Below are 13,633 nucleotides of genomic sequence, written 5' to 3'. Positions count from 1 at the left end.
AATGAAAATGACAAACTAAAATGATCGAAAAGGACGAGTTAATAAATGTATGATACAGCTGTGATTGAAATTATTAGCATGCTAAATTTTATACATGGAAATAGACACAATCTAGACACAAGTTGAGCTTGCTTTATGGCTCCTTCACATTTTGTGCCCTAGAAAAAGCCTCAGCACAAAATTATTTCTCGTAAAAGCAACATCTCCAAAATTTTCATATCTAAAAATAAATTCTCTCACAAAATTTCATTCCTAAAATCATACGCTTCGTAACTTTTAAGATGTTATCAAATGTTAAATTGTTTAAATAAATAAAAATGATAAAATGAAAGAATTTAAATTATTAAAGAGTTAGATTTTACACTGTTAAATTAAAAAGTTGACTCTGGTTTCAAAACAGAAAACGATAAATCTTCATAGAATTTTAAAAAAGCAATAAATTGCATGAATGTGGTAAATTACTTTAACAAAAGTGGCAAACAAAAAGGGAATTTGTAAGACTAATCACTCTAATTCACTAAGTATGCATGATAGAGGTATAATCTTGCAAGAGTGTTTCCCACAATGAAGTCAGATGCTTTGCTGTCACTACAATTACAACAATGGGACATTTGATACACCACACCAACCTTCAAAGTCAAAAATAATGGCTTCTAGATACTAAAACTAAAGGAATAATCTAAAAAATCTTATAATTTTTTATCATTACCATAAAATCCCGAAAGTACCCCACTCCCTATTTTCAAAACAAAACTTGTTAATTTAAGGAGGGGGGGTTATAATCGAGATTTTTTTGAAAAATTAGCCAAAATAACTGTTCTTAGTGGTATTAATTTTAGAGTACAGAAAAGAAATAGTTAGTAAATGAGTGTTAATATTAATGAAGAGTGAGAAATTAATTAAATAAAACCTGTCATGATTTTCTCGTTGTAATAAATTGCATGTGGGCGCCATTTCGTACTTAAGACAGGATTTTGCACTTAAAGTTGGCAAAACCCCTATAATTTATCGCTTGAAAATTCATCATGTGCTGAATGTAATAAGGTTACAGTAAAAGAAGCAAAATCTTAATGTTCTTGTTTCAAAATAGAAGCAAAAATCACAATCACAACCACAAATTCGCAACGAAAATCGTAATTTCGAAAACTGCGCTTTACAAAAAAGATAAATCTCATACTCGAATTAGTAAAATATACACTTCTGATGATCCTAAACTCATTCCAGTACTTTATTTCTCCTTTAAAAAAGGTTATTCTTAAGTTTCGCGCTATTTTTTAAGCAATGCATTTCCAAAATGGCGTCGCATTTTCCAAATGGCATTGTGTTGAAGATTGTTTATTTTCACAAGTCAGAACAAAAATGCTCCTTCCAAAATGAATAAAAAGCAGTACAATTGCATAAATTTATTTTGTAATGCATATGAACAAAAAAAAAGGCGCCCTTGCATCAAAAGAAGTCTAGCGTGGAGACCGTTTTTTTTTTTTTTTTTTTGAAAGAATTTTTTGCTTGAAAAGAAAACCTGCACATGGAGGGGGAACTAAACCTCTGTAAAGGCTTTCTAAGTAAAGCAGAAAATGTTGTCTTATTTTTTGGAGGGAGTAGCAAATGAAGATGCTCCGACAATTTTTAGGTGAAGGGGGTGGGGGATGGGGGTAAATTCGGGATTATAAAAAGATTTCACTTTTCACAAAAAAGGGGGGGGGGCTATGATCGATAAAGGGGTTACTTTCAGGATTTTACAGTATCTGTATTTTAAACCAGAAAATTAATTATAAGAAAAACTCTTGCTGGTCCGCTGGACCAACACTTGAGAACCCCTGATATAGCCCACATATGCTTAGTAAAAAATACATTTTTCAATTAATTAAACAAAATATACAGTAAAACATAAATCAAAATTATTGAAACAATAACTTACTAGAGAATTTACATAGCTGATAAGATAGTCTAAATTTTTGAACCAAGAAAGAGAATCTCTATAATGAAAATCCATACCCATTGTCATTACAATGTGATTAGTAGCATAGCTCTTAGCCTATGAAAGAAAAAAAACAAAGCTGTAAATATTAACTATGTATTTTTCTCCACCAGAACTAGCAATTGTAATAAATGGGGGATAAAAACTAAGCACAAAAAAGAAAAATACACTACAGAAATTTATTACAGCATTTTTAAAAATGAATTTTGACTGAAATTTTATCATTTGTTTTCTCTAGGAAATGAATGAGAACATTTTTCGTACCTGTTCTGTAGCCAATGCTATGAAATTGTGTGCTTTGTAGTTTATATTGTCTTCCTAATAAAGAAAATGAAACATAAATTGTAAAACATGAAACAAAGCAGCTTTTTATTAGAGAAACTCGCTAAAATAGATAACGGATTCGATATTTCAACTGAAGACATTTTTAAAGCATATACTTGAAAAAAAATTTCTCTTTATAATAAAAAAAAGTAAGGTCAACTGAAAGGAAGTCTGTAGCGGGCCTGCATCCAGGAGACCCCATATAGCACCTTTAGCCTTGAAATTTTATACAAAATTTCTTCGAGCCCCGGTGGTTTGCACCTGGGGTTTTGTTTTTTAAAATTTGAATTAGTTTTTTTGTATTCAATTTTTTACGCTCAAATTTCACGTAAATTGCCTATTAAAGGGGTGAAAATTACTTGCACATATTAATATTATATATCGTTGGGAGGAATTTTCCTCGTTCTACACAATTTGTTTTGATGCTCTAACTTAATTATGGCGGGAGTTATCTGCGTTTTCAGCTCAAATGTTTTGGGCTTAGCTGAAATTTAAGGATTACTTTCTTAATTAAATACATCAGTAAAAAGTGGAGGAACTGTCTCATAGTTTTCTTTTTGACACCACTGGAAAGAACGGCTTTTTTTACTCCAGATTTAACTCGACCAATGGTCGAAAAACTAAGCTTCTACCTCCAAAGGGGAAAAAAATTTAAAGCCATTAAAAATCAAGTGCGAATAATCTCATCTCCATTAAAATTATTGATGTTTTATTTGGCGTTGCCATAGTTACAGTTTTTTAGATTCGCTTGTTTCTTCTTTCTTAGTCACAAACTTTAAGGGTTTCGATTTTAACGGAAAATCTTAGAATGAGCTCGACTCAAGCCCTGAGCTAAAGAAATATATCACTAGAGACCACGAATATGAAAGCGACTTTTCAAATGTAGGAAACTGCAGTTTTCCAATGCTCAGTAACCACTTAGCCCTTACGGCTCTGCAAGTTGGTACAAATTATTTTGTAACTCGGGGAAGGGGTGCTTTTAATTCCAAAGGGAACTCATAATGTGTTTTTAATCTGTTTCTTTTTAATTGACGATTTAAATCTTTGCGAATCAAATAAGATTGCGAAGTAATCTTCAAGGGTTGGTGAGCATCAGCGAGCCGGGGGAAGAGCTCCCTAGTATCTATAAAAATTTAAAGGTCACCATACAGTATTTGGCTACACACCTCAGAAAAACAACTGCTTTAAAAAATAAAGTTGTACATTTTTTTAAGTGATCATGATTTAATTCCTATATTTTTCCTTTTTTAACAACTAAGCTTAGTAATCCTTTTTTTAAAGCAATAGTTTTACAGAACTTTACATTGATATAAATTTTCCTTACTTCGTTGTTTTCCATCCAGTGTCTCATTTATAACACAAATAACTAACTTTTATCAATGAGACAGATAGTTTACAAAATATTTTTGAACTATACATTAAAAAAATTTATGTATTAGTTAACAAAATTCGTTGTGAAAAGTTTCATTAATTTAGGGATAAATTTAAAACTATTGGGGTACAAGAAAAAAAAAGTATAACGTCCACATAACATTGGAAATATTTGGAAAGTTTCTCAATATTTTTTTACAGGAAAAAAATAAATAATACTATTCTAAAATTCTGCTGTGAGGTACTGTGGATTTGCCCTCAAATAGTTTTAGTTGATTATCATTTTGAATGATATCACAAACAATAAAATTCACCTAACTATGTGACCACATTTTGTGTTTACTGCTAACTAGAATTATTTTCACACTGACTAGTAACTTAAAAGTGACACATTTTACATTAAATAAAAGCATAACAAACATTCCAAAAACATTTTTACTTACAATAAATTTGAAAAAAAAAGGAAAGATAATGTAATTAAAAACAAACAATTTCCTGAAAGGTAGTAATTTATTTATTTATTTTATTAGCTTTTTTTTTCAATACACTCACTAAAACTCAAAACATGGGGTTTGCTCAGAAATTAAAATTAAGTCTTTGGCTTAAAAATAAACCTTTGGAACTGGGCTAAGAATATTAAAACTTGGATATTTGGTTGGATATCAATTTGGAATCCCAAACATAGGTTCTGAATAAGCAACACAAAATTTAAACTTTTTGAATAAATTATCACCAGAAATTAAACTGAAAACCACAGTGCATATGTACCTAAATTTCTCAAAGTTTTTAAGCACTGAAGAATTCTAATCTGATTTTAAAAAGAGTTGAAGAGCTTTTCTGAAAAGCAAAGTCAATTAAATGGAATACCTATTTTGTGCTTTTTATGGAACAATACCAGCAGATTTTTATAAAAAGATTAACAAGTTAATTATCAAGCATGCACAAATCCATAAAAATATACATAAAGAAAATACTTAAAGAAGAGAACACTAAGAAGATACCTACTTACTGTAAGATCCTCATCTGAACAAAATGCATCAAAGCAAAATCCTTTGGGGGGCCAATATACATTAGGTAAAACTCCGGTAAAAATATTTGCGGCAGAACCTGAAAAGGATAAATCAAATTATAAGTAACATTCTTTATATGAAGTTTCAAAATATTATTTGGGTTTATGCTACAATACCTAAGCTTTCACTAGCTTTCCACACAAGTTCTAATAATTTAGAATTCTCTCTCCATGACTTATCCTGATAATGTATTCGCCCAAGAAAAACACCATCAAATTTCATCTGTAAGCATATAAATTGATAAATAAAAATACAAAACATGAAAAACATCTTTACATCTATATGTATTTTTACATCTATATGCATTTTTACATCTTACATCATTTAGTACTTCTGCTTAGAACTGCAAGAATTTTCAAAAAGAATTCCTCAAAGTCAAACATATTAATTGTTCGTTCACATTATTAAAAAAGTAATGGAGTTAAACTTCAAATAAGTCAAAGTTCGAGAGAAAGCGAAAAAAAAAATCAAATTATAGAAAATTTGACTCATTGGAAAGAAAAAAAAATATAAATAAATCTATATATATAAAAGGCTTATGCGTGGCGCAAAACGAGCCTTTATTTCTTTCTCTCCGTTGGCAACGATCCGCTTTGTTTACGATCATTGTTTACAAGTGCTGCAGACTCGCTTCTAGAGTCAGATGTCTAGCGTTAGAATTTTGATTTTTGAATGAGTGTTTTCGATCACTTGAATATAATTTACAAAAAAAAGAGCAGTGTGCTTGGGAGTCTTTAGATGAAAGATTTAAACGCTGATCGGTAAGAAATGCTGCCGATAGGATTAGGCGCGCAAACGCACGCCGTGAACCGCAAATTGCAAATCGAGTAAGTTCTGTAGGTGTTTTCAAACGTATTTCCAGTGTAATCATGCACTTGACTGGAGAAAACAGTTGAAATAACAGTGATAGTGATGAAACTGGAGAAAAATATTATTTATTTTAAAAAAATGCTAATAATAACACTGATACTTATCCTCGAATACCACTTATTTTATCCGATAGTTACGTGCCTTTTAAATTCAAACGTGAGCAATTTCCTGTTAGATTAGCCTTCCTAATGACTATAAATAAACCACAGGGTCAAACTTTTGATAATTTTTTTTTAGATTTGGCAAAACCACTTTTCAATCATAGACATGTCATATGTAAGGCATTGAAGAGTCATAGTATCTGAAAACCCAGAAATTTTCTAACGTGCAAGCAGAGAAGTATTATGATTTTCTTCTTTTTTAAAAAATCCTTTGCAAAGTTAATGTTGATGTCGAAAGGTTTTTCCCTAAACCATAGTGCTTACAAAAAATAAAGTTCCCTACTTACCAGGGCTGCATAGTCGGAGGAAAAATGTCTTACTGCGACTACAGGATTTTTAGAGACTCCAACTCCTTTACCCAAAATTAGTCTGACTCCGGCTGTGATATCCGCAATATTGGCAGAGCTGCGAATTTTGAGAGAAAATTACCGACTCCGTCTCTTGAAATTTTAAACCTTCGACTCCAACTCCTTTACCATAAAACCAGTCCAACTCCACAGCCCTGCTGTAGTTTACCACGAAAAGAAGGTGGATGACCTTAATGCAAAACCATCATTTGTAATAGGTTGTTTGTTATTATTTTGGAATAGATAGGATTAGCAAGACCAGGCCTCTTACTATTTGGTGCTTTCTGGATGATTCTACCTATTACAAATGATGCAAATGATGTTTCCCTTCAAGGTCATCCGCCTTCTTTTCGTGGTCAAGCTTAATTAACTGCAACCTGTAAATACTGAAGTTTTTTTCCAACCATTTTTTTTATATGCAGTGAAGCACCGCTTATACGTTTTTAAAGGTACTATGAAAAAAGCGTGCAAATGAAAAAAACGTATAATTGGTGAAGAAAATGTATTTAGACCCTCTAGGGACAATTTAAAAAACGTATAATTGATAAAAACGAATAGAAGAGAAACGTATAAACCGTGCTTCACTGTATTATGTTATTCCACATAGACTAAATGAATTTATTGGATAATTCTCATTGCAAAACATGTCACTTAGTTTTGCAATGCATTGAAGTAAGGAACTGAACAACAATGACAAAGTAAAGCAACAAATTGAATTGTAAAGAGCGAAACATTTCACATACTTTTGCAATGGCATTGATGTTAAGAACTGAACCACAGTGGCAAAGTAAAGCAACAAATTGAATCGTAAAACCCGATTTTACTGCTAATATGCTTTCACAAAATCATTTTGACCCTCTGCTTTATTTATAGTCATTAGGAAGGCTAATCTAATGGGAAATTGTTTACGTTTGAATTTAGGCACATTGCTATCAGATGAAATAAATGGTATCCGAGATATGACAAATATTAGTGTTGTATAATAATCAATAATTTTTTTTGCTACAATAATAGTTTTCTCCAGTTTTATAATTATCAGTCTTAGGGCAACCCTTTTTCTCCAGTAAAGTGCATGATTAATCCGTAAATGTATTCGGAAACACTTGCGGAATTCTCTCGATTTGAAGACGGTGTGCATTTGTGCACCTTAGCGTATTGGCAGCATTTTTGACCAATCTGCATTCAGATCTTTCATCTAAAGACTCCGTAGCAGACTGCTCTCTTCTTCGTCAATTATATTCAAGTGCTCTGAAGCCCAGAGGCTCAGTGGTAGCCCTTCCACGCTGCAGGTCCGGGTTCGATCTCCGGGTTGGGCATGATTGATTCAGCTGTTCATTCCTTCCGTGGGTTGATAAGATAAGTACCAAGTATGCTTGGGAACTAAACCCTGGGGGTTCCGCGTTAGGCTGACCTCTTAACCGGAACATCTGCCTAGCCCCCCCCCCCAGAGCCCTTGGCCAGAAGGAGTGAGATGGGTACAGTAGGCCTTGGCCCTCATAAGCTGTCGTGCCACTGGATTTGGTTTCTTGACTCTTAAAACACTCATTTTAACATTTTTTTTACTAAATCACTGCTTTCAGAGAATGTCAGAAGTTGCTTGCTCTTTGCAACTGTTAGACATTTTAAGACATATATACACACATATTTTGACACTGAACATAGTATAGTTAATGACCATGAAATGTTTTTAAGTGTGTTAACATTGTAGGGTTTTTTTCACTACAATTTCTTTTACATTCAATAAATGTAGGAAACAAAGATTATATTATGTTTGTAATTTTAGTACAAAAATGTTCCTTTGCATACTTCTCTCAAAAGATAATGGAATTGCAAACTTTTGCTTTATAATAATCCAATGCACGAGTTGCATGTCAAAGTAATTGTCCCCTTTTAAATATATGAAAATCATAAGTGTTATGATATTCATATTAAGAAAAGAAAAACTACTTTTTTTTGACAGATAAAGCTAGACCAATATTTGGTGACCGGTGAGCGAGCGTAGCGAGTTCGGATCGCGAAGCGATCCGAAGGAACTGCGTTAGCAGTTCCGGGGGTTGGCGAGCGTTAGCGAGCAGGGGGCGATAGCCCCCTAGTTACCACTAAATAGCATGCAATATACAGTCGAGCCCGCTTAATGGAATGTCGGATAATAGAATATCCCGCTTAAGGTAATAAAATTCCAATGTACTACACCGTTGATCTGTCTTATTTTTATCCCGGATAATGGAATATCCCGCTGATTAGAATAATTTTTCCTGGCAAATTGCCTACTCCATTAAGCAAGCTCGACTGTAGTTGCTATATAAATTCAAGAATTGGTTTAGGTTGGAAAACAAATTAAATTTTTATTCTGAGCACTGGCTCAAGTTCTTACTTCTCTTCAACACCAGAAACGTTTTCGCAATTTTCACTTATGTATGATAAAATATCTTCATCAACCGCAACAAAATCCATAAAATCTGTGTTTGATTGAATGCTCATTTTCTTTTGTCAAAAAAGTTTCGCTTAATTTGTAAATTAAAGTCAGAGATTTATTAGATTCACTTTGCCTAAACAACTTTTGATGCCTTTCTTTTCGTTCGTATCTTATTTTGCTCAAATGTGGTGGAAAAACAACTTTGGCAGAAAAGTAAAAGAAAATATTACAACACTAAATCCCAAATTTGCAGAGAACTGCAGACATGTTTTTCCGGGTTACAAGGAATCGCTTTTTCTAATGTAAAAGAGATGAGCTTATATGTGTTTTGATCCCTAAACTTACCTCTTTTGCATAAAAAAGAACTCCTTGTAACCCCGAAACACATATCTATAGTTCTCTGCAATTTAATGTCATAATATTTTCATTTGCAGTAAAAGAAAGTCAACAATAAAAAAAGTCCACACGAGGTAAGAAATTAGATTAGACTTAGCATAGTTTTCACAAACCTGTGCGAATAAGGAAGCTTGCTCTCTAGTGTGACCAAAGGTGTCAATCTGCCATCCAACGCTAGGTTTCCCACAAATTCCGAAAGTTTCATTGAGCCACCTCAAGCCCAAAGTCATTTGATCAATAATACCTAGATAATGTGTTGTTGCTTCATCATTCATACTCCAGCCACCACTAATGAATTCAAGTCTACCTACAAATAAATTAGTGATTCATCATCAAAAGTTAAACATGTTGACTGTCAATGCTGTTTTTAGTTTTTAGGACACAGATTTTTATCAAATTATTCAAAAAAATTCTTATTACATTATTTAAAATACAAATACAAAAGTGACGACCAGCAACAGGCTCTGGGCCCAGCTAGACTGGTCCTAGTCAATTTACAATCCCCAGTGAAGATCAATGGCCCTCTTAAAACTATCTACTCCCTTGCTCATTACCACCTCTTCCAGTAAACTGTTCCAAGGTTCCACTACCCTGCTAAAATAATAATTTTTCCTAACATCCATGTTAGCCTGAGATTTAAATAGCTTAAAACAAGACCCCTTGTCTTGTTTTCAGTGCTAAACTTCAGCCCCGTAACATCTTTCATAATACTCTAGTACATAAAAATTAATTTATATATTGTCGTCACAGAGCAACAGTAAGCTATCTAATCCCTGGAACAACAGTAAGATTTCCCACTGTTACTTTGAGGTGACATTATGAACAGGAAGATAAAATGTAAAATCAATAAAATATTGCATTAAGTATTCATACTATGTTATAAAAGCAACACAAAATTTAAAGACAAATAAACTTGTACCTATCAGTCAGCTTGCTTTAATATTTTCTTCAATTTAAATGCATTTATGATAGCGTACAACTATACCACCCAAATGTGTACTAGATAACAAGTAACTTACAGCATTGTGCACGTTCATGTACAATAATTTATCTCACAGTACACACTGAACGCGTTAAACTCAAAGTTATGTATGTAATGTTAATTTCTTTTCAACAACATTTTAAATCTTTTATCAGGGAAAAAAAATATTTTACATTTTTTTTTTTTTTGCTTTCTTGCAAAAATATATGAAAATTACATATATTTTATTTTAATGAAGAATAAAATTGGCAAATATTTTAAAGCTCTGAGTTTGTACAGTTAGAGTGAAAAAATTTTTGTGGCTTATAATTATAAGCCACAAAAGCTTATATATAACAAGTTTTACAGCTGCAATATATTTACATTTTCAGGTTTAATGAAAATCAAAATCTTAGCTACTAAATATATAATTTACAAGAAACAATAAAATTAAAAATTTTACAAACCCCCGACTGAGACGCAACTGTAAAATCAAGAGGGAAAGTTGAAATAATTTTAAAAGCTTTATATTATTAAAAATCAATGTCAAATATTTCATTTGCTATTAAATAGAAACTGGCAACAGATAAAAATTTTAATTCATTGCGTTTTATTTCCTTGTCAGCCAACATGTTAAAAAACCAACACGTGTGAAATACGTTATCAATTGCATGAGTAAAGGCTTAGCCGTTATTAAAATCTGCTTTAAAAAAACATCATAATTCAAATTCTATGAAAAATGGAAGTTCCAAACACATCCTATCAGACGCAGAAAAAATTCTTTTTATTTTGGCATTAAATTTTTTAAATTTTAACTATGTTTTCACTGCAAAATTCGAGAAAAACTTTTTAGAGATTTTCAATTAATATCTTAGTTAATTAATGCCATTCAAAGATGCAACCTAGCTAAAAACACTCTCACACTCTCGATCAACTTTCTTTTCAAACAATTTTTTTTTTCAAAATAGGTCCATCCGCTTAGGCGCTAAAATGCCACAGACAGACACACAGATACATCAAACTTATAACCCCCTTCCTTTGTGTATCGGGGGTTAAAAATATAAGAAAATTACAAACATTTTATTTTAATTAAGAATAAAATTGACAAATATTTTAAAGCTCTGAATTTATACAGTTAGAGTGAAAATCTTTTTGTGGCTTATAATTATATTATTTTGTGGCTTTTGTAAGCCAGGGGCTCCCAAAGTGGGTGTTGTGACACCCTGTAGTTACCGCAGGTTAATGCCAGGAGTTCTGCGAAGGGTCCATGACATCAGTATATGCATACGTAAAAAAGATAGACTAGGGTGACGAGAGGAAATTCCAATTCTTCAAAGGGTGCTGCAAAATGGGAAAGTTAGGGACCCCAGGCGATCTCTATTATATACACACATAATTAATACTAAGACACTTTGCAGCCGCCCCCCCCCCTCAAAAAGAAATAGCAATTTGAGCTCATGAAGTAAAAAGCAGGAAACTTCAAGCAGTAATTATGAAAATCAAATTTATTCAAAAAAAATTTAATAAATGCATAAAAAGTAAAACATAATGAAATAAAACTTACCATCATTAACAAGTCGTCTGACATATTCTCTTGTCAATTCTGTCTGCTGTTCCCACCATTTGGAAAAAAATGCAGTTTCAACATAGATGAATTTTCTGTTTTCATTTTGCATCAAGCCATTTACTGCAGATGTAATTATCTCATGAACCCCTGAAAACAAATAATTCAATGGATTAAAAGGAAAAAAATTAGTTTTAGGAATAGCAGAAAAATAACAAATTTTCAAGATCAGTTCAGGTGAACATAAGAACAACGATAAAATTAAAAATTTTACTCCCCCCCCCCCCCCGACTGAGTCGCAACTGTAGAATCAAGAGGGAAAATTGAAAATCCTTTTACAAGCCTTATACTATTAAAAATCAATTAGAAGTATTTTATTTGTTAACAAAAAGAAACTGGCAGCTGATAAAAATTTAAAATCATTGCTTTTAATTTCCTAGTAGGCCAACAAATGAAAGATGTTACGGGGCTAAAGTTTAGCACTGAAACCAGGAAAAGGGGTCATTGTTTTAAGCTATTTAAATCTCAGGCTAACATGGATATTAGGAACAATTATTATTTTAGCAGAGTAGTGGAACCTTGGAACAGCTTACCGGAAGAGGTGGTAATGAGCAAGGGAGTAGATAGTTTTAAGAGGCGATTGATCTTCACTGGGGATTGTAAATTGACTAGGACCAGCCTAGTTGGGCCCACAGCCTGTTGCTGGTCGTCACTTTTGTATTTGTAATGAATTCGGTTACCAATCCTCATATAAATGATAGCCAATGAGGAAGTATCCCGCGTGTTTCAGACACACAGATATATAGATACACAGACACGTCAAACTTATAACTCCCTTCCTTTGTGTGTCGGGGTCGAATAATATAAAATATGTAATTTCAAGTTTCTCACTGATTTCCAGACTTGGCTTGAGAATTACAGAGGCCTCAATTTTAAAATATTGTTGTAGACAAAGAAACACAATGGGCCTAAATAAAAATAACGAAAGTATTAAGTTCTAAAAACTGCATTAGCCTTTCAAAAGGCAGACAAATTGAATTTGGTTTATCCACATTGTGCTAGTTAACCCTTGTGGGTCCCTGGGGTCATATATGACCCCAATGCAATTTCTGTTTGATATATCTTGTTAATCAACCATTTGTTTTAAATACATTTTGTGACTTTTATTCTTTTAGTTTTTTATACAAAATAATTTTATTATTTTGTTTTTATTTTATTTTATTTTTCCCGATTTTGCATTTTTTACACACAAGACCCTTGGGGTCACAGGCGACCCCAGACATAATATTTTGTTTGCTTACCAACTCTTCTGCTCTTATCAAGCCCAGATTTTCAGCAATTGGTCAATTGACACACTATAATATCAAATATCACTTCCAACACATATTTTCACTACTATGCCCCCTAAGTGAAAAAGAATAGTTTGCTTTATTAGAAGATTCTGATTTTGATGAAGTCACTTCTGTGGTAAGTTCCGCGTGCTGATTTTTTTTCTATCGGACTCATCATTGAATAGTGAATCAATCTTGTCATCATTTGAATCAGACTCTGATTTAAGTGATGACAAGAACCAATTATTTACATCGAACAGTGGTTCGCCTAAATACATCCTTTCATAAATTAAAAAAAATTGTGTTGCGTGATCGTGATACTCCATACGCAGGACCTGGACGAACTTCGTCGACAAATATCATAAACTAAAACTGGGACCAACATCATATGCAACATCAAGAGCAACAGATAAAAATCCTCTTTTCTGTTGTACTTTCCACCTACCATTGAAAAATTTATTATACATATAACGAATACTGAAGGTGCTATAATAAGTGGCAAAAAATCGATTACAGTGAGTTGCATTGCTATTTGGGGCTTCTAATCCTAGCTAGTATTTTCAAATCACATGGCGCAGTTCTGACAAGTTTGTGGGTTGAAGAGTTTGAACGACCTATTTTTCGAACTGTAATGTCTGTAAAGAGGTTCAAAGTGATATCTAGAGCCCTTCGTTTTGACAACAAAGATACTAGAGCAGAAAGGCGACTAAGTGATAAAACGGCTGCTATTCGAGAATTGTAGGATAATTGAGTTGGAATTTTACCTAAGTTATACAATTCAGGAAATCATGTTACAATCGACGAACAACTTGTAGGTTTTAGAAGCTGCTGTCCATTCCGGCAG

At 32.7% G+C, this 13,633-nt stretch overlaps 1 protein-coding gene across 1 annotated transcript in view; it reads right to left on the bottom strand.

The window, feature by feature from the left end:
* The window catches only part of LOC129217022 (lysosomal alpha-mannosidase-like), a 48,288-nt gene that overhangs the window by 33,630 nt on the left and 1,025 nt on the right, over positions 1-13,633 (bottom strand). The window contains exons 2-6 of the mRNA XM_054851254.1: positions 11,459-11,608; positions 9,047-9,240; positions 4,860-4,965; positions 4,683-4,780; positions 1,919-2,035 (exon numbers count right to left, since the gene is read on the bottom strand). Of these exons, the coding sequence (XP_054707229.1) occupies positions 1,919-2,035; positions 4,683-4,780; positions 4,860-4,965; positions 9,047-9,240; positions 11,459-11,608 (665 nt within the window). The remainder of the gene's footprint in view (positions 1-1,918; positions 2,036-4,682; positions 4,781-4,859; positions 4,966-9,046; positions 9,241-11,458; positions 11,609-13,633) is intronic.

The sequence above is a fragment of the Uloborus diversus genome, chromosome 2 (assembly GCF_026930045.1).
Source record: "Uloborus diversus isolate 005 chromosome 2, Udiv.v.3.1, whole genome shotgun sequence".
NCBI lineage: Eukaryota > Metazoa > Arthropoda > Arachnida > Araneae > Uloboridae > Uloborus > Uloborus diversus.
The sequence above is the reverse complement of the archived record's forward strand: the minus strand, read 5'-3'. Positions and strand labels throughout refer to the sequence as shown.